A 24,684-nucleotide genomic window follows, 5' to 3' on the forward strand; every position below is an offset into this window, starting at 1 on the left:
TTATGTTTATTTTTGTTATATATGAGAATTATGTATGTGCTGTTGTTATTATTATATAACAGTATACAATAATATTTTATCTATAATGAAATAAACCCTGGCTATAGTAAATGTAATTAATTACAAAGTATTCAACCTAAAAAAAAAGATCCACGCGCACAAGACGCCAGTGTAAAAAGTGCTCGAGCGAAGTCGCAGAAGTTTGGCGACAATTACACACACAGAAGACAGATACAGATAGATACAGTATTTTGGTATTATTCATGTATTTGTATATAGATTTATTATTAACAGACATTTTTCAAGGTAAGTTTTTTTTTAAATAATTTTACTGGAGGGGGGTGTATTATTTATATTATTTAAAATATATATATATATATATATATATATATATATATATATATATATATATATATATAGGAATGGTTATGGTTAACCCGCTCTCAAAAACAAGATTTTTGACCACATTCGTCATTTAACCTTATGTTGATAAAAAGAAAAAATGCAGATCTGAAAAAAGTGTCAAATATTTAGCATGTGATGTGCACTCAAGGTAAAGCGCAGGAGGCCTGTCTTTCCTCGTTGTTTTTTTTCTTCTCTCTAATCAACATAATACTACTGTATAATAATATCTTTATTTTTATATAGCGCCTTTCATAGTGGACCACCATCACAAAGCGCTTTGCTGAGGTAGGCTGTGAACTGTGCATTATATGCAGAATCACTTACAATAGGACTTTGATTTAACATCTGGAGCACAAGGAGGTTAAGTGATTTGCTCAGGGTCAGACAGTGAGTCAGTCAGTGGTACAGGTGGGATTTGAACCTGGACTTTAACCACTGGACCACACTGCCTCCTTAGCAATGACAGTCCAGACAACAGCCCAGTTTATGTCCTCTGATTGGTTCTGTATGTAAACAGAAAATTCTGCCGAATGTTTTGACCACTAGAGGTAGACAGATAAGAGTATTTTTATTTATTATTATTTTTTTTAATCCTCTTCTTTCGAAACAAAAGACACTCAAGGTAAGGATATTTTATAATTTAAGGATATTAATATAAGGATATTTATATAATTAAATTGATAATAATTGTGTGTGTGTGTGTGTGTTTGGTTCATATAATTTATGTAAATTGTATGTGTGTATAAAAGCTTCATGACTGATCATCGTACTTTACATTTTAATCCAGTTATTTATTTCTTGCCCTGTATATTCTCGTCTGTAGGTCACCTCAGGTATTTAAGACGCTCACTTTTTAGACTTACATGTGAGTCCAAACATTTTACAGTGAAACCAGGACAGTCGCCTTTGGATCATCTCAGGTACTTCAAAGTTCCAAGACTAGATTGTGTACTGCTGACAGACAAATGCTACAAAGTAGTACGTCACGTTCCCATGACAACAGGGCCTCGATTTCTAAACAAAGCCTGATGTAATCTGTGCTTAAAATTACTTTTAGCTATTAATTAGATTGAAAATTAGTAGTGTTTTACCCCCCCAAAAGAAACTTGTAAATGTTTGTACCATGTTATTAAATGGGTATGTATGCCCAATAACCTAAAGCTAACGAAAATATACTAGCTTACATTCAGCTGATTCTATTAAATTGTATAGAAAAACTTCTTACCAGACATTCTTCTCGATATTTCATTCCTTTCACCCTATATTTACAAACTCTTGTCTTCAGGCAACAGACTATTATTTTACATTTTAAAGTATTGTTTGGACAGAAATACATACCTTGGACATTGGTTTCTGACACTTTTACAGCTACCCCTTACCAGAGCAGCCAGAAATCATCTTCATAAAAACTAAACATCAAAACAGAATGTTGCCTGAAAGCAATATAGTTTCAATATCCTATGACCTTTATTCAACACTCTGATGTCTGAAGAGATGAGGGTAATACACACACACACCCAGCAGGGGGTGCCAGACACTCACTAGGAAGGGGCTGTAGCCAGTAGCGGTGGCCGTGCCTGCTCCGCGGGGTCCAGACGCAGACGGAAGTACCGACAGTCCTGTCGAGAAGATGCCAAGTGCATTCATGTTCAACCCTGGGATCAAGTTGGTTTGTTGCTGTACGAGAATGAGAGCTGCAATCAGTGAGGGGCAGACAGGACATACAAACTGATTCAAACAGGTGCAGGCAGGTCATTAAAACAATGTCAACAGAGGGGAACACACACAGTGGTGAAGACACAAGAAACAGGGACTGACTGCAATACCCTATTCCTACCAGCTAGTGTCACTGTTGCTCATGGTATTAAGTGTTTGTACTGCAGCTCAGACGGTTGTTTTATTTATAGTCAGTGGTGTAAGTATGAGCTGCTGGGATTTCCTATAAAATATTGTCAGCATAATAAACTAATTGACTGTTATACACCACTCTGAACTGGTTTGGCTGAGACACAGTCTGATCATTCTTTCTACAGTGATTTTTTTAAAGTTTTATTTTACTGCAGTTAAAATCACGCTGTTTTGAAAGAATTGCTTTATTCCACAGAGTGAAGTGTTCCCCTTTCAATGAAGAGGGACTTATAAACGGGACGCAGTAAATGCTTCATAGCTCAGACACGAGAGAGTTATCCCTTTTACACAAAAGTGTGTGCTACCGAACACAGGTGTTTTTGCTCCACTTACATTAATAGCAACAATGTCGTTTTCATAGCCTTCTCTGAGTTTCTTCATTATTTCAACTTCAGCCTTGCAGCAGGCCTCAATACTGCCTTTCACAGTAATGGTCCTCTCAGGATTATAAATGGTTAAGTCTTGTAAACTGAGAGAGAGAGAGAGAGAGAGAGAGAGAGAGAGAGAGAGAGAGAGAGAGAGAGAGAGAGAGAGAGAGAGAGAGAGAGAGACTCACTTTTAAATGCTGGAACCCTGGATGACCCCACCTCTTCAGAACGTATTTACAGTAAGAGATATGTCTTCCATCTCTAATTCATTGCTAAATTGCATTCTACATATGTGTCTATTATTTAAAAGTTTATTTGTGTGTTGTTTTAAGTTGCTGTCATGCGAGTTGAAAAGTATATAAAGCCCTGGAATTGAACTTAAATAGGTTTAAAATAGAAGAATATTTAGAGAGTTTATTTTTTATCAGAAGTGTGTTTGAAAATCTGAGTTCACAAATAAGTCCACTTATGCAGGAAATGCTGGTGTGATTTATAGATTATATATAGCAGAGTGATAGAAAGTGACTGTATTTATTTAAGGCCTGCTACTACTAATAAAAGTCTGTGGATAGATGCTTTGTGTTTAGAGATAATACTCACGAAGAGATAGTTATCTTGGTCCCAGTATCTTGTTCAATTTTCTTGAGGTTTCTGCCCTCCTTACCAATCAACCTCCCGACTAAACTGTTGTGAGCGAGGATTTTAAGTGGAATCTCGTCAGCTCTAATTGGGAGCATAAAAACACAAAACTCAATTAATATACACAGCTGCTACAACCAGAACAAGCCCTGGGGGACACAGGCTCAATCCTTGTCAGGATACCACATTGAAATCTCTGTGCATTAAAAGGCTAGAAAAATCTTCATTAAAGAGTTTTACTCACCATCACTCCAGCGCAATGATAACATACAGACTCAGTCGGGAAATCGGAAATCTGTAGCAACTGCGTGTTTTGTTTGTTTCAGAAACTGTGTCATCAAATTCAGATCGCTTACACATATGCATTTAACAAATTACAATGTGTTTTATACATTATAAAGGTTCTAGTAAATGTAGGTATTTTCTTTAAAACAATTCTCAGATGAGCATCTGCAGTTACCCTGTGCATCTGTGCTTTAAACCTGCCTCCATGAAACCTACTTTAATTAAATGAGATTTCCAAACTGCTTCTATTTTGTTTAACATGTTTAACACTCTTTTTATGAAGAGACCTCTTGTCAATGACACTGAAAAGGTTAATGGGGTGCAGAAGACAGATGCAGACAGCTAACAACACCCCATTTGCATTTTAACCTTGGAAGGGTGAGGGATGCAAGGTTTCTGTTGCGATCTCGTGCCAGGGAGATACCCACCGTCAAAGCCCTGTATTGTGCTTCACTTTCTAACTGTCTGCTTCCCTGAGGAATTATTTGTTTAATTCAGAATCAACAAACCACAGACTACAATGAACTAAATATAGTGTCAACCTGATGCAAATATACAAATATACAGTGTCAAAACACATCGCGAGGCTTGTCAAGTGCTTTGACTGTGCCCGGTTTCACTGGCTGAAAAAACAAGCCGTTAAAGCAATTATTATAGTCAAATGCACATTTTCTGCTGACAGGAATAAAACAATTTTAATGCAACCACTTAGAATGATTGCAAATATCTTAAAAAAGGTAAGGGGGCAGAAAATGACACTGAAAATGCAATCTGAAGCTACTTTAATCACTGTGCGTTTGAATTCAGCCTGTTGTTAGATGTGAATTACATGATCTTGTTTTTCGTGGTGGTGTATTTAAAACCGATGAATGAAGCACAGCCTGTTGCTTCAGTGCCTGTGAGATACTCACACCTTGGTCTCATCGGCCTCCTTCTGCATGATCTCCAGTATCATGCAGCAGGCGGAGGAGCAGCCCTCAGCAGTGGAGTGGATGGAGATGGGTTTCTCTGCCGCTCCTGCGTTCTCCTTCCGATGGATATCCACTCTGGAACACAGACCAAGTCAAACTAACAATGCCAGGAGAACTAGAGCAGCAAGCCCCAAATCTGCCCTGGTATTCCACTATGAGGCAACAACTGTAGTCAACATCTGTCTTATTTTAAATGATTCTTCCAGAGATAGCTGTGATGCTGTGGCTGGCCCGCCATTTTGTTTACTGAAGGGCAGAGTCAGAAAGCACTAGTATTGACTACAGACCACTTCTTGTTCAACAGTACAAACTGATTTTTCAGCGCTGTAAAATACTCCAATAAAATCCATCTGTGGCTCACCCAACGTGTCCCAGTCCTTTTACCCTGAGTTTTCTGCCCTTCCTTACCATTTGGTCTCCCAGTTAGACCATTATTTAAACGTTAACCATAGTTAAAAGCACAGCAAAGTGTAATAAAGCATAGGTAAGCATTGTAAAGTATCGTGTAACAATTGTAAGTCGCCCTGGATAAGGGCGTCTGCTAAGAAATAAATAATAATAATATACAACAAATGGAAAACCATGGTAAACTACTGTAATGCATAGTATAGCCATAGGAAAAGCACGGGAAAGCTTCTAAATTACAGTGCAAATTTATCGTGGTAAACCTTTCTAAAGGGGTCCCCTGGGCCGCTCTCACTTACTTGGATTGGGTCTGCTTGGTGACATTCTTGATGGTGAGTCCCTCTTTGCCAATGATGGCTCCCACGAACTGCGTGGGGACGAGCATGCGCAGCGGGAAGTCGTGCTGCTTGTACCGTGAGGCAGCAGGGCTCCCAGAGAAGCTGGGCTGGGGGGTGCCCTGGTCACGTGACTGCCGCCCACCTCTGCGAGAGCGCGGAGCCGGGGATGGTGGGGCAGCGTCCACATCCAGGATGTAGGAGACTCGGAAGGAGTACTCTTCAAGCTGGTGCCCCGTCAGCTTCTCGATCGCCCTGTGGATGGAAGAGCAGGTTACAGACAGAGGTTCACTCCGCCATGAGCACTCAAGCCTTTTAGAGGAATGTTTTTTTTTTTTTGTAATATATTTATGGCTAATAAAATGTCATGAAACCTGTTAACAGTGCAATAAGTTTGAGGCTTTCCCAATGAATAGGATAACTTTGAATGTATTGTTTGTTCAGCTGCACTGGGCAGAGGTTAACAATGCTGAGGTAACAATCCATCATGTTACCAGCCTGACCAGCACAGTTCTCCAATAAGGAGCTACAGTGGAGGGCTCATGTATAACTGTCTCATTTTATCTTATCTTTATGATTTGCTATTAAACACGAGCCCAAAAGATCCTAATTGGAGAATTGTGCCGATATATATATGATTATCATGAAATGTGTGTGCTCTCAGCATCCAGCCCCTTTTAATGCAGTTGATCAACTACCAATACTAAATTGAAAGCTGTAACAGTAAGTGGACTTTAAACTTGTTGGACAATTAGCAGGTTTCATGATGCTTCTCAATAATACTTTTGAAAATATCTTTAAATTAGTATTGCTTTGCCTTGTGTTTGGGTGTTGAACCTAGTGGCCAATTGACTTTGTATTCATCTGGTGTATTTATACAAAGCCTAACTGGCAAAGTTGTATCAAGCATGTACTCGCATTTTAATATCCGACTGCAATAGAATTTGAGTTTAAAATGAAACGAGGAACTCTTTTCTCATAAAACTTACATTTTTGCTTGCTCCTTGTTTGCATATGTGACATTCACTACTGCGGTTTCAGTGTCTGTGTTTACTGTGAGAAAACAAGAAGACAAGAACCCAGGTATAATCATAAAGAAACATTAATAACATCGCTAACCTACTACCCATTATTTGGGGTCAGTGGAACAAACATAGCAATGTAAGAAATTAAAACCCTTTGTCTTTATACTGTAACCCTAATTTCCAATCATAATCCAATTTTACTATACACCTATGCACAAATATAAGATCATGCTCCTACATGTGAATCAAAACAAGAACAAACAAATCTTGTAAAAAGGTGCTTTTCAGCACATATGAGCAATAGGTTTACACTCGTGATAAGATTGTGGAGCTCACTGGTGAACTGAACCTTCAAATCCCATAATGCTGTCCTGCTGCAGTGTGACATCACCGTTATGTTATGAAAGCATTTGCTCTGCCCAAATATTCTGCCAATCAGACTACGAACCCTAGTGCGATAGCCCTTGTGTGCATCCTACAGAAATATTACCATTTCTATTCAAAGTTGTGATGAAGAGTCTAACTTTGTTTCCAAGCAGAAAGGCCCACTCATTGCCTCTTAAGAGCCTCTTCAATTTGAATTAAGTGTGTTCATTACATACTGTACTCGCATATACAAACTGCCGGGTCTAGATATTCCCAGACTGCCACAGTACCTAGACCTGCTTTATAGGACAGCCAGATCCTTTGTTGTTGCAGATCAGTTTATAGTGATGGACACAGTGTTCTTAGTAGGCAACTAGGAGCGGCTGTATGGGTTGGAAAAGGGTATATTAAATATCTTCCGTTTGATGTCTAATTCAGTACGTTTAGAAAGTGCAACATTTCTTAATCTCAGTATAACTGAACATTTTTTAGCTTGTGAAGCACAATGTGTGTAAACATGTTTGAAACGTTCACCATGCAGTGAATAATTAGGGACTGAATCACTCGGGAAGGTTGGGGATTTTCCAGCTTGCTAGAGACAACAAATTCCTTGAAAAAATACATTTCCACTGTTTTACTATTAAAAAAAAAGAAAAAAAAAAAGACTGCTCTTTAAAGGTGCAGTATCCCACTTCAGTGTTCTAACTCATAGGAGTCTATTTACTACATTCTCCCATAGTTTAGCCTTCTGTATGCTGCTTTATCATAAGCAGATGGCTCGCTTTGTTTCCCCAAGGTAGTTTGTAAGGATACCAGCTTCTGCTCCCCTTGAGACCTGGTTTCCGCATATAAACAGACACCTAAAAAAAGGTTAAATCTATTTGAACACTAAAAAATAAAAATAATAATAAATAATAATATTACTGTACATGCACTATAATAAACATAATAATGCATCAGAAAACTTCAAACACATCCATGTCTCAACACAATCTTTACCTGTTACTGACACAAGCCTGTTTAAACCATTTCCACACAAAGGAGTTCACTTGTTCGTACCAGCATGCCGGATTCAGACGCTTTCTGCTGGTATTCAGGTTTTCTCCATGCTGCTTAAGTAAGCATCATTTCTTTTGAGCATATCTGAAACGGTCTGCTTCGCAATTATGCATTTTTCACTTTGATCTTTTTGCGTGGGTTTTGGTAAACTTTCAGCTTTTTTGATAAGCGCAATTTTCTAACAAGAGATAACTCGCTGTGTGGAAGTTTAGACATTTTATTTGCTGTTCAACAGCTGCAAAAATCAAAATGGTGTTGAATACTGGTTTAGGACTTATTACAGGAGCTGGTGCTGGACTGCACAGTCAGGCTGGTTTTAGACTTACAAAGAGGGTATCACACCATTCATGTCAGTAGGGTACTCCCTGCTTCATATTAAGAAACATGTATTTGTCTTGACGGTTTTTCCAATAATTAGAAAAATGTAAGAATCATTTCCTAATATAAAAATGAAAAAATAAAGAATTTCCTAGGCTTTGGAGCCAGGTAAGAAATTAGTTATTTCGTTTTAGTTTTAATATTATTTGAGGAAATTATTCTTATTTGTTCTTCTTATAGGAAAAACAGTCTTAAAATAAGAATGCTTTCCCTAAATAGAACAGCATTATTTGGCAACGGTGTGCTCTCAGAGCGAGGAGGGGAAATGAAATAAGAAACTGGCACATTTGTTTATCTCCAACAACAAGAGCAGACAGCCTAAAGTAACTAATCTGCTGTGAGTTGAGAATTTAATCTGACTAATGTGCTTGGAAATCCCCTCTGCCTCTGTGTTGTGTGATGAACATGTACGAAGTGTACCAGTAAGATAGGGGAGTTGAAATGAACACATACTGAGGTTCAATCAGGTTCTATTTTATCATGCTCTAAGCAAAATATCATTACATTTTCACTGGTCTTCAATTGAATGCACTTGATTATTAATAGATGCACCACATTAATGAAGAGGATTGTCAGGGTCATAACTACAGAACACTTCTGGAGAGAATTTCGAGGGAAATCAGATTTAACTTTAACTTTAAAATTTCATTCAGAGTAGAAATCAGGCTTTAATTGGGTTTAACTCCAAGATCAGAAGCCCTTTCTAAGCAGCACCAAAGCTGTATTACTTTGCCATTTATCTCTCAAAAATGTCAGCTCCTTACATCTATTATCGTAATCATTCTCAAATGTAATTATTTACTGTATTGTATTTTCTCTTATTTGAATTGATTGTATTTTATAACTGCTATTACCTGTAATGTGATATTTTGTATTGTGATATTTTGTAATGTGATATTTTGTAATAACTAAGTCGCCCTGGATAAGGGCGTCTGCTAAGAAATAAATAAATAAAAAATAAATTACCGTGGTCATTTTATTTTAGCATTTTGCAATGTAAACACTTTCTTTTCTTTATTTCATCGGATTCCAGCTGTAATGCCACATTTTGAAAGCAAAGTTTTTATTATATTAGTGCTCAAGTCTTTAGAGTAACTGAAAAAAAAGCAATTTATTTTGTTTAGCACACACCTCATTATGTAGTTTTAGGAACAATATATACATTTTTAAACAGCAATACCTTTTTTGACAGCCTTTATAAAAGTGAAAAGGTCTGACTATGTGGAATCAGTGAGATTTTGCTGAAAGGTTCAGCCCTTTCTTTACCTTGTTCCACATTTTCCACTGTGCCGTACTCCGCTAAAAGGCCATCCAAAACCTACAACAACAAAGAAAACACAGCCAGTTAGCCAACACTCTCTTTGCAGGTTACTTAAAGGCAGACTTTAAAAGAACATTTTTTATTACAGCTATGATTATTGTTTTTTCTTTAATTTTAGAAAGCTTCGCCAAACACATCAAATGTGAAATGTTGTACTTCTAATTGTCAAGTCTGTGTCTTTAAAATTATTTTGATATTTGACATTGTGGATTCAGTCAGTGTTTAAAAGCACTAAAACACATCCACCTGACCAGGTATCTAAGAAACAAGTGTAGGTCTGAAATCAGCAACAATAAATAAATAAACCTTTCAGCCCTTAATAATAATAATAATAATAATAATAATAATAATAATAATAATAATAATAATAATAAAGTTTTATCTGACAGTGGATTTTTTCCCCATAAATATTGGACCATATAGCTACATAATATATAAAAACAATAGTGAATCTGAAGTGCATTTAGGTTTCAGCATCGTGATGGTGACAGTACAGTGACAAAATCCCATCTGCTCATTTGCATGCACTTCAACAAATTCATAATATAATGTGATGATAGTAAATGGCTTTTATCAGCATTCAAAAAACATGGTCCTCAGAGCTGGCAGTGAGCTGCTGTGCTGTCGGTACACCGGATCCAGAGGATCTTTTCAGGTGGCTTTCTCTATTATTGTGGTTTGATTTGTGTGAGCTCTAATAAGGGTAGTGTTTTGTTTGTTACTTTTTAGTTTGAGTCCTTTTATTGCACAATCATGGTTCAGCACTGAAGCTATTTTCTTATTTCTTTTGCTGCATGACTTCTTGGGCAGAAATCCATCATGTTAGGAAACGTACAGCAAATAATGTGCATGAGAATAGTGATCTAAGTTATTATACAAACAAAAAAGTATTCAGTGATCAAAGACGACAGACGATATTTTTTCTGAAATCCTTGCAGATCTTTAATAACTCATTAGGGTCAGGAAACAATAAAACTCCCCAGCTCTGTAGCCATTGTGTTGCATGTAATTGTAAGAGTCATCCTGCCACCACAAACCATTTGGCTTTGGATATGTAACACATACCATTCTGGATGTAACAGTTTCCAGTTATTTTCAAACAAAAAAATATTCTGTAGTCGGTCTCTATAATCTATGGATGACATTTTCAAACTATCGAAAATATCCACAGTTTACAAAAATATAAGGCAATATAAAGGGTTACAGGATGTTGGCTGAACTATAGTATTTCTTCAAATAGGAACATTGGCATTATCCACAATGTCTGTTACATGAACATGAATCTATAAAGGGGACTGGTTATGCTTCAGGGTTGATATCTGTAGTCCATTCTGGGACTGGGTTATCTCTACTGTCATCTCTGCTGATATAATAAGAGTCAAGTCAGATTAATCCGCTACTAGGAATGGCTTCCTCTAGTTCATACATTAGTCTTATAATCTTATGGAGTTTATCAAAAATCAGACAGTCATATAATACCATCCCCCTATTTATACTGACAGCAGGTTTATGAATCACACTAAAAAGCTGTCAGACGCTGTGTTTTCTGGTCTGTTTTTATGCGTGACTCCCATTACAGTCAATAAAGCCACAGCATTCCACACAGCAGCCTGAAACGCTGTGACTTGTTCTACCAAATGGAAAAGGATGAGAACATAAAAACTAGGTCACAGTTTTCTGCAAATACCACCTGGGAATGTTTGACTTTATTTCCAGAGCTTGCTGGCTGTCTCTCTAAGAATTCCTAAAAGGTATTCAATGAAGTACCCTGTTCTGTGTACTGATAACATGCCCCCTTCACGAGATTCAAGGTGCCAGCTGATCCAATCTGCACAGATTGGAGCAAGTACAACCTGCAGTATACTTTAACTGTACAGCTATGGCCAAATGTTTAGCATCACCTAGAATTTTAGGACCGAGACATAATTAAAAAAAATATATATATGAATTTTTCATTAAGTATACTTAATAAACTACAAAGCGGTATGTAATTCAATATGTTAACATACTACTATTCAGCAGGTTTTCATTAGACCCCCAATATATTTCTCATAATCATTTGCAATCACTTGTTATTGTCCTAATAAACACTGATAATTCCCTGTACATTTTTTTTTTAAATAAAATATTAGGTTTGTATTTTCTCACTTTTTTGCCTGCAATAATGCTAAAAGTACAGTACAAGTTGGATTCTTTCACAATATTTAAGCTACACACCCTTAAATCTGTGTTCCGTTTTAATAACAAACAGCTGTTGACAACAACCCCCTGACTCAACAATATAATACTTCCACAAGACAATGCCTGTGTCACGGTACTGCAGGGAATTCCTAATTGAGCTCATCGAGATGTCTAATTTAGGAATCACTAGCATAGAGCAAACCCGTGGTGGCCAGCATACTAACTGGAAATACGTCTTAACACTATACTCTACACCTCTGCATGTACACTGACCAGAGAGCAGCCAGGGCTAAGCACTGTATGAAAGTGAGCTTACCTCCCACTGCAGGTGAGGGGGAATGTTCCGGATTTGAATCTTTCGACTCCTGCAAAAAGAAATAAGACGGTTAAGAGAGCTACAACACAGTATCAACAACTTGCAATGCATCTATCTGGTGAAAAACTTCACCACCATTCTATACCGTTTCAAATCAACATTTTTAAGATTCAAAATGCATTTTTTGTTCAACAGGATTCAAAATGGATGCCAAAATAATTATTTTCACATTCAAATTTCAAAATACATGCCATGGGCATGAAATATCCAGAATATTTTGACCCATATGAAAAATATTATAATCATATTTTCATATAATTTTCAAAAATAGATTTTTGAAAAAAGTATTCATTTTTTTTGGACGACTGATGTCTTTTTCTCAATATTCTAAACATAATATGGCCATTTTGTGAATGTATCTTATATACAGGTGCCAAAAAATACATTGTAACTATTTCTGAAATATAACCAAATGCGGAATATATTTATTTTTCATAGGTTTAAAAAAAGCACTTCTAGAATGACTGTATGTGTGTTCTGCATTCTGTGTGACAGTTTGCCATCTCTTTCAATACACAGATAGAACCACTAGGTGGACATGCTGGAAACGTCTGAAATGGAGTGCGGAGGATTATATTAGAAGGGTCGCAGTCGAGATCACCTGCCTAAAACGCTGCGTGCTTTGCCAGTATTGGGGATTGTCTCTTCAAGTTTTCAGTTGTGTTGTAAAAGTACGGGCTCTACTTTTCAATATAATTTAGATACTTTATTTAACATTATGTAATCAAAGAAACTACAAAATGATACCGCAAAAGGCTACCGGAAGCCATAATAGCATTATTCGGCAGGTTTAATTCGACTTTATGAAGCAAAATCATTAACTCTATAGGGTGATGCAAAACTTTTGGCCAGCTGTACATTCCTAACCCTTTTAAAGGTAAAATACACAACATTTCACTTTTTGTTTTGCTGCAGCTATGTTTGTTTTGTAGGTATATTTTCATTTAAAGTTGTGCTACAGATAAGTATCAGGAGTTAAGCAGGAAGTGAATGGAACTGGGAAGCCAAATACTTCAGAAAGGGTGTTCTTTGGTTATTACACCTTAAAAGGTTAATGAGAAGACTGCACAGAATAAGGAATCGGTTTTACAAGACCTGTCCCGAGCAGAGACTTCTCTCCCTGCGACTCTCAATGAACTTTACTTCCTCACTCCGTTGTGTGTTGGGGTGTGTGTGTGTGTGTGTGCTGGTGTGTGTGTGTGTGTGTGTGTGCTGGTGTGTGTGTGTGTGCGCTGGTGTGTGTGTATCTGTGTGTGTGTGTGTGTGTGTGTGTGTGTGTGTGTGTGTGTGCTGGTGTGTGTGTGTGTGTGTGTGTGTGTGTGTGTGTGTGTGTGTGCTGGTGTGTGTGTGTGCTGGTGTGTGTGTGTGTGTGTGTGTGTGTGTCTGTGTATCTGTGTGTGTGCTGGTGTGTGTGTGTGTGTGCGTGTGCGCGTGTGTGTGCGCGTGTGCGTGTGCGCGTGTGTGTTTCTTCATTATGAATGTGTAGAAGACTGCAAATCGGAATTTTCTGTGAAATGCTGAATGGCAGCAGAATGTGAATGAGCCTTTCTAATTGTAAAAAACACTGTTGAGAAGGCGTAGTCACACAGAAGTGGGATTGTTACATTCCACCCATTCTCTGGTGAATTGCTGCCTCATGAGGAATTAAGCCTACAGCCATTTCCCTTCCTATTTCACTGTTTTTAACCACCTCTCTGCTGAACATATTTATAAGGCCACGCATAGGCCCATACTGACCAGGGGATTGTAGCAGAAAACACCTGAAGTAATATGTTTAAGCAAAACAATTAAAGATAACAATTAAAGATACATTCTCCCTTATCTCCCTAAGGTATTGACTTAAACATGTTAGGTGGATCCTTAACTTGCTTTTGCAACTGGCCACAAGCTCTTTATAAATCGTTAGCGAGGTTTTCTCTTGGACATCCGGAAAACCCCATAGCTACCTACTGTCCCTTAATTGATTTCAGATAAATACACTACCTTGTGGCAGATGACTGGCACATTTTGAGGAGAATTCTGAAACTAAGCAAAATAAGTAATCATAAAGGTAAAACTATCAAGAAACTCAAGATAAACATTTCATCCCCTTTATCAGAGTAAGGAGTTTAATGGAGCTGTTTTTGCAGAGGAGTTTTTTCACATTAGACAGAGTATTTGGTGGCACCTCCATAAAACTGTAGATGTGAATTTCACCCATCTACAGTGTCGGGTCACATCCTTCAAGGTGTAAATACATGGTGAGGGTAAGAAAATTACCACCAGGGCATACACATACAGAGGGTTTTCATAATAACATAATAATCGCACAATGGTTACAAATATTTGTATAAAATGTAGTTTATTGGATTTTAGCCAAATGCAATCTGAAACATCTATAGGTGTATGGCAAGTTTGGTGAAGAAAAAATCAAAGCTGTTATCCTGTTCACCATAAGTGTGACAGACAGACGGACGGATGGACACAAACAGCGCATCCCTAAAAATAATGTTTTAGTATAATAGGAATAGATTGAGTCTGCCAAATTTATAACAAGTGGAGCCCCTCCCATCCAGTTACTATCGCTCCAAGTTCTAGCAACAACACAAGCGCTCGGAAAATGTAACTGTGCCGAATGCTCCATTCCACTTAGTTCTCATTTTCTTCGTGCTTGTGGTGACTGCTTGGATCGCCTGTCACTGGCCCACTTCCTGGGATTGTCCGCGTGCCAAAGTGACTGCTGCATTATTTGTGATTTACATGTTAGATCCTCAAAGCAATAACAGCAGTTTGTTTTTTTCCTTCTATTATTTATGGGGTTTTGGAGGGGATGCCTTTCTTATTTTCCTTTAAAACATAATTAATATCCAACAGTTAAAGTAAAAAATAAAGAAATAAAGCTGTTTAAATATCAGGGGTGAATTAAATGTTACCTAATGATTCTTGAATGTAACCAAACAGTCTGCTGCTGGTTTGTGAAACTCTGCCAAATGCAAACTATTTCTGCCTTTCAAAATCTCAGGGTGGCCAATTTTTTTCTGAAGGATAGAGCATCATGCAGAGCAGTTTAGGGTATGATTCATGTTTTAACATATCTTAAAAATACAAAACATGCAAGTGCCCAAAGAGAAAAATCTGAAACTCTCTGAGAAGCGGAACAAATGTTCACTTAAATGATCAGAGAGACTACACTCCATAATCATACATGCTTATTCAGGAGTGTGTGTTTTTAAAAAGTAAAACCTTTTAAAGGTTTACCCAGGTAATAATCTGAGGAAAGTGTGGTTAAGCATACAGTGTGCAAGCAAAATTACTGTACAAACCCCAATTACAAATCTATGGTTATTCATAATTTAAAACTTTTTCAGAAAGGGAGGGTCCTCAGTCCAAAAGCTTCGCTCAAAACCTAGCGATAAACTGCTTCTGCGTCAAGATCTAATCAAAGTCAGACCCTTTGCATTCCTGTACGTTCCCACCCAACGTGATCCAGTAATGGAACACCACTCACAGAAGTGTATTATAAAGGCTTCAATATTGGTCCCAAACAGATATTACTGAGACTTTAAGAACTTATGTTTCCCTTTATTTTATTCTTATTAGTTTTGGGGCTGCTGGAATAAGTTGAAAGGTTAGAACATGTTATTATTATTAATATTTTTTTGAGAAATTAATTTGCCAAGTGAATAGCCAGCATATTTGAGTCATGTCTGTTATCCCCGCAGGGAACACACCAGAAACTTGTTTTTACCATTTCATTTGAGATATACAGGTTATTAAATTGAAATACTTTTGTCAAAGCTGTAGGTTCATTTTAACCCTGGGGTACATTTGAAAAATCCAGAATAACTCCTTGGTTATCACTGCTTAAAATCAAAACCTCTCTTAGGATATTGTACAAACAGAACCATTCATGATGATTGCAAACATGAAAAAAATAATAAGAGCAAAGTAATAAAGCAATTAAAATGACATTTGAAGCTATCTTACTTATTCTTGAAATGTCTTCCGTCACATGATGAACAATCATACATCTTTTAACATTACACCGATTGCATTGACTGCCCATATAAAAACCTTACTCTGATGCATTTTGCATACCCATACCACGTAAATGCCATAGTGAGAGCAGAGGAAAAAATACTAAAACCATAACCAGTCCTAAACTATACAGATAGTATAGTGTTTGAGGGAGCTGGAGCCTTTTCTAAAGAAACTTACTTCTACAATATATAAACAAAAATTGCATCTCTCCAATAGAAAACACTCTGATTCTCACCAGAAATCCTCTCTTAAATATTTGAAATGTTTATATGCTTCTCTTATTTGTCCTATTCTAAAATTAGAAACAGCTGGAACAAGTCGCTCCCCTTCAGTTGTTACATAACAGAGAAGAGAAAACAGCTGCCAGTTGTGTTACAGCAAAACCCCACTAGAAAATGTTTTTTTTTTTCTGAAGGGCTGCTTTCTAGTATTATATTGTATGTATCTTAATGACAACTGCATCTGTCAGTTGTAAAAAGTCATTACCTCAAATTTGCTGAACTTATTGATTACGGATTCAAACTCAAAGAACTCCTCCGGCAACATAACAGAGTTGGCTAGGCCATGGCAGCATTTCCACTGCCACTGGTAACCAAGGCAACTACTTACTGCAATAACCACAGAACTCAATTTGGTGCAGTTTTCTTTTTATTATTTTTTATTTGCTATATCAAGATTTAACTGCAGAATACAAACGTCAATTTAAGACGATAGCTTCAAAAGCTATTTTTTAAAACAAGCCATACAGAGTAAATATATTTAATCTAAATTGTTTTATTTGAATCGTATTGTTTTCTTCATTAGTATTTTATTGCTGCTTTTCGTTATTATATAAAAAATAGATAAAATGTTGCTGCTCCCGCTTGCCCACTCTGGACTGTGTCATCATGGCCCACAGTTTGGGAAACCCTGCTCTAACCTACACACCTTGAATGTGGAAATGAATTAATGTAATATTTTTAATAAATACAACTGTAAAATACAAACAGATTGACAATAGCCAAATTGATCTGGGGGGATAAATGGTTGTTCCTCAATTAGCACATGCTAACCAAGCATATATTAAGCAACCATTCATCTTTTAAACTAAATGCAGACTTCAGGGTATTAACATTCATTCATGAAGAAAACATGTAAGGTTTTCATTTTGATAAACAATACAAAGCACAACTTTTATTTGCTCAAAATCAAGGAAACTTTTAGTTTTCCAGCCAGGTTGTTCACCAGTCTCTTCGTTATGCTGTAATGCCCGGGCTGACAGCACGGACGCACACAGCCCCGACAGCACGGACGCACACCCCCCCTGACAGCACAGACACACGTACCCCACCTGACAGCACGGACGCACACAGCCCCGACAGCACGGACGCACACACCCCCGACAGCACGGACACACGTACCCCACCTGACAGCATGGACGCACACCCCCCCCGACAGCACGGACGCACACAGCCCCGACAGCACGGACGCACACCCCCCCTGACAGCACAGACACACGTACCCCACCTGACAGCATGGACGCACACACCTCCCCGACAGCACGGACACACGTACCCCACCTGACAGCATGGACGCACACCCCCCGACAGCACAGACACACGTACCCCACCTGACAGCATGGACGCACACCCCCCCTGACAGCACAGACACACGTACCCCACCTGACAGCACGGACGCACACACCCCCCTGACAGCACAGACACACGTACCCCACCTGACAGCATGGACAAACACACCCCCCTGACAGCACGGACACACACACACCCCGGACAGCACAGACACACACAACCTCTGACAGCACAGACGCACACACCCCGAGACAGCACGGATGCACACCCCCCCCGACAGCACGGACGCACACACACACCCCACTCCCCCCCCCCGACAGCACGGACACACACACCCCCTGACAGCACGGACACACACACCCCCTGACAGCACGGACGCACACCCCCCCTGACAGCACGGACACATACACCCCCCTGACAGCACGGACGCACACACCCCCTGACAACACGGACGCACACACCCCCTGACAACATGGACACACACATCCCGATAGCACGGAGGCACACCCGCCCCGATAGCACGGAGGCACGTACCCCACCTGACAGCATGGACAAACACACCCCCCTGACAGCACGGACACACACACACCCCGGACAGCACAGAAACACACACAACCTCTGACAGCACAGACGCACACACCCCGAGACAGCACGGATGCACACCCCCCCCGACAGCACGGACGCACACACACACCCCACTCCCCCCCCCCGACAGCACGGACACACACACCCCCTGACAGCACGGACACACACACCCCCTGACAGCACGGACGCACACCCCCCCTGACAGCACGGACACATACACCCCCCTGACAGCACGGACGCACACACCCCCTGACAACACGGACGCACACACCCCCTGACAACATGGACACACACATCCCGATAGCACGGAGGCACACCCGCCCCGATAGCACGGAGGCACACCCGCCCTGACAGCACGGGCGCACACAACCCCTGACAACACGGACTCATACACCCCCCTGACATCACGGACTCATACACCCCCCTGACTGCACGGACTCATACACCCCCTGACTGCACGGACACATACACCCCCCTGACAGCACAGACACATACACCCCTCTGACAACACGGACACATACACCCCCCTGACAGCACGGACGCATACACCCCCCTGACAGCACGGACTCATACACCCCCCTGACAGCACGGACTCATACAACCCCCTGACAGCACGGACTCATACACCCCCCCGACAGCACGGACTCATACACCCCCCTGACTGCACGGACTCATACACCCCCTGACTGCACGGACTCATACACCCCCCTGACTGCACGGACTCATACACCCCCCTGACTGCACGGACTCATACACCCCCCTGACAGCACGGACTCATACACCCCCTGACAGCACGGACACATACACCCCCGACTGCACGGACTCATACACCCCCCCCCGACAGCACGGACTCATACACCCCCCGAGACAGCACAGACTCAATACACCCCCCCGACAGCACAGACACACACACCCTGAGACAACACGGACACATACACCCCCGACAGCACGGACACATACACCCCCCTGACAGCACGGACTCATACACCCCCTGACAGCACGGACACATACACCCCCGACTGCACGGACTCATACACCCCCCTGACAGCACAGACTCAATACACCCCCCCGACAGCACAGACACACACACCCTGAGACAACACGGACACATACACCCCCGACAGCACGGACACATACACCCCCCTGACAGCAAGAACTCATACACCCCCCCGACAGCACGGACACACATACCCCCCTGACAGCACGGACTCATACACCCCCCTGACAGCACGGACTCATACACCCCCCTGACAGCACGGACTCATACACCCCCTGACAACACAGACTCATACACCCCCGACAGCACGGACACACACACCCTGAGACAACACGGACACATACACCCCCGACAGCACGGACACATACACCCCCCTGACAGCACGAACTCATACACCCCCCCGACAGCACGGACACACATACCCCCCTGACAGCACGGACTCATACACCCCTCCGACAGCACAGACACACACACCCTGAGACAACACGGACACATACACCCCCGACAGCACGGACACATACACCCCCCTGACAGCACGAACTCATACACCCCCCCGACAGCACGGACTCATACACCCCCCCGACAGCACGGACACACATACCCCCCTGACAGCACGGACTCATACACCCTGAGACAACACGGACACATACACCCCCGACAGCACGGACACATACACCCCCCTGACAGCACGAACTCATACACCCCCCCGACAGTACGGACACACATACCCCCCTGACAGCACGGACTCATACACCCCCCTGACAGCACGGACTCATACAGCCCCTGACTGCACGGACACATACACCCCCCTGACAGCACGGACACATACACCCACCTGACAGCACGGACACATACACCCCCCTGACAGCACGGACTCATACACCCCCGACAGCATGGACTCATACACCCCCCTGACAGCACGGACTCATACACCCCCTGACTGCACGGACTCATACACCCCCCTGACAGCACGGACTCATACACCCCCGACAGCACAGACTCATACACCCCCCTGACAGCACGGACTCATACACCCCCCTGACAGCACGGACTCATACACCCCCCTGACTGCACGGACTCATACACCCCCCTGACAACACGGACTCATACACCCCCCTGACAGCACGGACTCATACACCCCCCTGACAACACGGACTCATACACCCCCCTGACTGCACGGACTCATACACCCCCCTGACTGCACGGACTCATACACCCCCCCCCGACAGCACGGACACACACACCCCGAGACAACACGGACACATACACCCCCGACAGCACGGACACATACACCCCCCTGACAGCACGGACTCATACACCCCCCTGACTGAACGGACTCATACACCCCCCTGACAGCACGGACTCATACACCCCCGACAGCACGGACTCATACACCTCCCTGACAGCACGGACTCATACACCCCCCTGACAGCACGGACTCATACACCCCCGACAGCACGGACTCATACACCCCCCTGACAGCACGGACTCATACACCCACGACAGCACGGACGCACACCCCCCTGACAGCACGGATGCACACACCCCCACCTGACAGCACGGACGCACCCCCACAACCCCCCCCCCCCCCGATAGCACGGACGCACACACACGTGCCGCTGCTGGCTGATTGAAATATGTATCTTGTGTATCTTTAATTAGAGACTTGTTGTAAAGCAGCACTTTAGTGGCACCATAAGGCCAGATTAAGCTGTATTACAATGGGAGTAATTACAGGAGGGAAACCAAAACAAACATTCAAATGATCTAAACGAGACACAGGAGTCCTTCCCAATAACAGTCCTTGAGCTCACTGACTGGCACTGACTGAGGCTGCACTGGCAACATGTACAGCAGGGCATCAACACAGAGCCAGGTTTTTTATGATTTTTCCAATCATTCTAAGTTGCCCACCACAGCCATCTGTAATGTAGGGCAGATCCGGCAAGTGTCCTTAGATTAGTAAGCGCCAACACCCTCTGGTGCACACAGGGCTGCCAACTTTCCATTTTTCCAAAACCGGACAAAACCAGCAATGCGAGCAAAGTGGGGGTGGGGGGGGGGGGGGGGGGCTCATGCTGATCACAAAACCTGAGAATACAAAAATGCAAGCTAAGTGATCCGGGGGGAGGGGAGGTTGCTGTGTGTGATTTTTTTTAAATAATATATGCTCAGTAATCGGATCCCGCTCAGCAGTGAATGGCAACATAACGCAGAACACATTTCAGTGTAGTTCTCAAACTTAGCGGACCGAGAATGAAAATATATATATATATATATATGTTTGCACAGTGGACTGGCTCAGCGACAGTGGAAATACCCAAACGGCAATGAACAGTGAGTAAACAAGGATCTGACCGTACACGGTACAAATTCACTTAAAACCAGGATGTCCGGTCCAAAACCGGACAGCTGGCAACCCTAAGTGCACAGCCCTGTATTGCCAGCAAAACAAAAGGAAATTGCGCTGGCTCTTACTTTGATTATCTATAGTCTATGTTACATATATATTGCAGACACTAGAATTGAAGGGCAGCTCCTGAACTGAGGTGAAAGCACATTAACACAAACTTCAAACAAAATGTGGTTAATTGCAATAAGAATTACCTATAGGAATTGCAGGTTCAGTTTATCATCTGATAACTTTCCCAGAGGGAACTTAACAAGCCAAAGACTAGTACTGATGTTTGGGGGCAGAGTTTGTGCACTACATTGTACTGTCATGTGACACACTTTGTAAATGTGACCCCTAGTGGTTAAGAATGAGGCTGCATTAACTGTTTCCAGATAGGACAACATTAGAAGAAAATGTCCACAGTAAACCATTTCAGTTCAGCAGAGCTTTAATGACCCTAAACACTGTGCGGTTTAAGGGAGGCGACCACAACAACAGTGTGACTCAGACACATTTACAACAGACCATATTCCCAGCAAACATAGCGTCTGGAATCAGTTACTAAATAACGTTTTTGAAACCCTGAGGTAGCTTGCGGAGTGGCCAAGACTCTTACAGGACTTGGACGGAGGCAGAGAGAGAGAGAGGGAGAGAGAGAGAGAGAGAGAGAGAGAGAGAGAGAGAGAGAGAGAGAGAGAGAGAGAGAGAGAGAGAGAGAGAGAGAGAGAGAGAGAGAGAACAGGCTCTGTGGTCACTGTGAGACAGGACAGGTCGAGACAGAGATGCACTTTCTCCTACACTGTGAGAAATATTCTTGGGAAGTATTCTTTAATAAAATAGTAAATGACCATCCACTTTTTCCAAACATGGCAGACTCAGAAAGACTGGTTGTACTCCTAGGGGAGGGACATACAGCCCCACTGGCTGTCCAATACGTAGCTGCTTGCCACTATTTTGATTATAATTTATGTATTTATTTTATCATTAACAATACTATTGTATGTATATATACATGTATGTATTGTATAATTGCTTTGGCAACACCTGCTATTGTAAGTCATGCCAATAAAGAACCATTGAATTGAATTGAATTGAGAGAGAGAGAGAGAGAGAGAGAGAGAGAGAGAGAGAGAGAGAGAGAGAGAGAGAGAGGAGAGAGAGAGAGAGAGAGAGAGAGAGAGAGGTCCGCCTGCCAAGTTTCAAATTTTCAATGAAGGGGTTTTCCCAGGAACGGGGAGCCAAGATAATACGCAACACGTGCAATGGCGAGCTTTCAGATAAAACGTTTATACGGAGCACCGTGCAAGCTGACAGGTAACCTTCAGCTGAGACCACAGCCTGTTAGCCCAATGTTCCCTAATACCTTGCTTATTGAAGTCTGCCATTGCCAGCCAGGCCAGACTTCAAGACATAGATAGAATAACCAAGGTCAATAAAACTGAGCCCTGGAATAGGCCCTTATCATTGAGCCCTTATCATTGAGGTACGTTAATGATGTGGTGGCTGTGGTGTAATTCTCAATACTTTGTATACAAATATTTATAAAACAGAAGTGGGTAAGCCGTGCTGGTCGATATGAAGTACATCAAAGTTTGTTACAAAACAGAACAGAAAAGAGAAAAAATGATGAGCCTTCTGCTGTCTAATCAAAACTGCTAAATGAAATCAGCAGAATGAATTCCTGCATGCTTCAGCCACTGCATCTCATTGTGGACTCAATGCAGTAATGAGCAATTGAACAGCATTGCCCACACAGTAATACCAGTGCATTCAGCAGGTGCAGCGTTTTCAGCAGGTATATTATTTATTACATTTGCTCCTTCCTTTTGTCATGGCTTTTTAGGTACTAATTATATTGCACAACTCTGTGTTGGTCTGTCCAGCTCAAGTGGACCAATGGGGGTTACTCAACCTCTTACTCAATTCATTCTTTTTGGTTGTAAAGCGCTAAAAACATGCTTTGAATGACAAGAATGTAATTTGTCTATTGGGTATCCACCACATGAAAAAAATAGCAAAATGTCATCAAAATGTGCATTTCTACCACATGTGGGGAATGAGTTCCACAGCTCTTGTTTTGCACGCACACACAACGCCGGTTATTACAGTGTAATAACAGTACGGTTAGGGACACTTCATGTAAGGTGTCACCACATACTTCGGTGTATAAATTGGGGCAACAGAGAATCTGTTTCTTTGCTGGTTCATCATACTAAAGCACAGCATTGTCTTCAGATGCTCTGTTGGTTGTAGGTTTATTCCTCAGGCTTATCATTTCAGATATTCATTTTCTCCTGGTATTCAGCATCTAAATATTGGATTCCTTTAAAATTACAGACACCCTGCAGTTTTAATTAGCTCTTCCATTTCTTCAGGCCTCTTCAGTACCACGTTCAGATATTTTGAAATAGTTTCAGCTTTGTATAAAAATACTTGTGTCTCTCTTCCTGTTAGCCACCTAGTGCAGCCTCTTTCACAACAACAAGATTCAGCCCAATAGAAAACTACTACTAGGATACATGTTGCAGCCTGGAAACTTTTATCTTGTAAACAGAACCTGTTTTTCAATCACAGAGCTGTGTGGATAATCCCATCAATGGGATAGTGTAAAAATCCCTCATTCATGACAAGAGAATTACAGGATTTTCTCAGATCTGACCCACCAAATCTTAATTCAGTCTAGCTCTGTACGGTACGCAGTGATCTGTGAAGAGCTGATCTGTGTTTCTTTTACAGATTGGATTGGCCAATACCCTGGAGTCCCAGAGCAAATTCAAATAAAACCAAAGGAACCTCTTGAGTTACTGAGCAGTTTCACACTGCTGCCCTGACAATGCTGACGTCTTACATGTCTCCTTAGCTGAATTGTTAGCCACTGGGTTAACTGAAAAAGCCACAAACTGTTCATTTACGTAGATATTAGACTAAAAGACCTTCTCTAGTGTTGTACTGTAACTATCTATACAGTCACCACCCCGTTTACCTGCCTCTCGTGAATCCGTCAGTCAGCACTGTAACAGATTGATTCTATTATAAAACACTACATATAATCGTCACACGCGTTTTAGATTCGGCCTGTATTTTTTTATTACGCTAG

At 41.4% G+C, this 24,684-nt stretch overlaps 1 protein-coding gene across 5 annotated transcripts in view; it reads right to left on the minus strand.

Moving 5' to 3' along the window:
• LOC117426594 (insulin-like growth factor 2 mRNA-binding protein 2) overlaps positions 1-24,684 on the minus strand; it is a 74,656-nt gene that overhangs the window by 7,085 nt on the left and 42,887 nt on the right. For all 5 annotated transcript variants that reach the window (XM_034044328.3, XM_034044326.3, XM_034044330.3 and 2 more), the window contains 8 exons: positions 11,963-12,011; positions 9,411-9,462; positions 6,306-6,369; positions 5,281-5,571; positions 4,517-4,651; positions 3,282-3,404; positions 2,647-2,782; positions 1,948-2,082 (listed from right to left, as the gene is read on the minus strand). In XM_034044328.3, the coding sequence (XP_033900219.3) occupies positions 1,948-2,082; positions 2,647-2,782; positions 3,282-3,404; positions 4,517-4,651; positions 5,281-5,571; positions 6,306-6,369; positions 9,411-9,462; positions 11,963-12,011 (985 nt within the window). The remainder of the gene's footprint in view (positions 1-1,947; positions 2,083-2,646; positions 2,783-3,281; positions 3,405-4,516; positions 4,652-5,280; positions 5,572-6,305; positions 6,370-9,410; positions 9,463-11,962; positions 12,012-24,684) is intronic.

The sequence above is a fragment of the Acipenser ruthenus genome, chromosome 11, assembly GCF_902713425.1.
Source record: "Acipenser ruthenus chromosome 11, fAciRut3.2 maternal haplotype, whole genome shotgun sequence".
NCBI classification, from domain to species: domain Eukaryota; kingdom Metazoa; phylum Chordata; class Actinopteri; order Acipenseriformes; family Acipenseridae; genus Acipenser; species Acipenser ruthenus.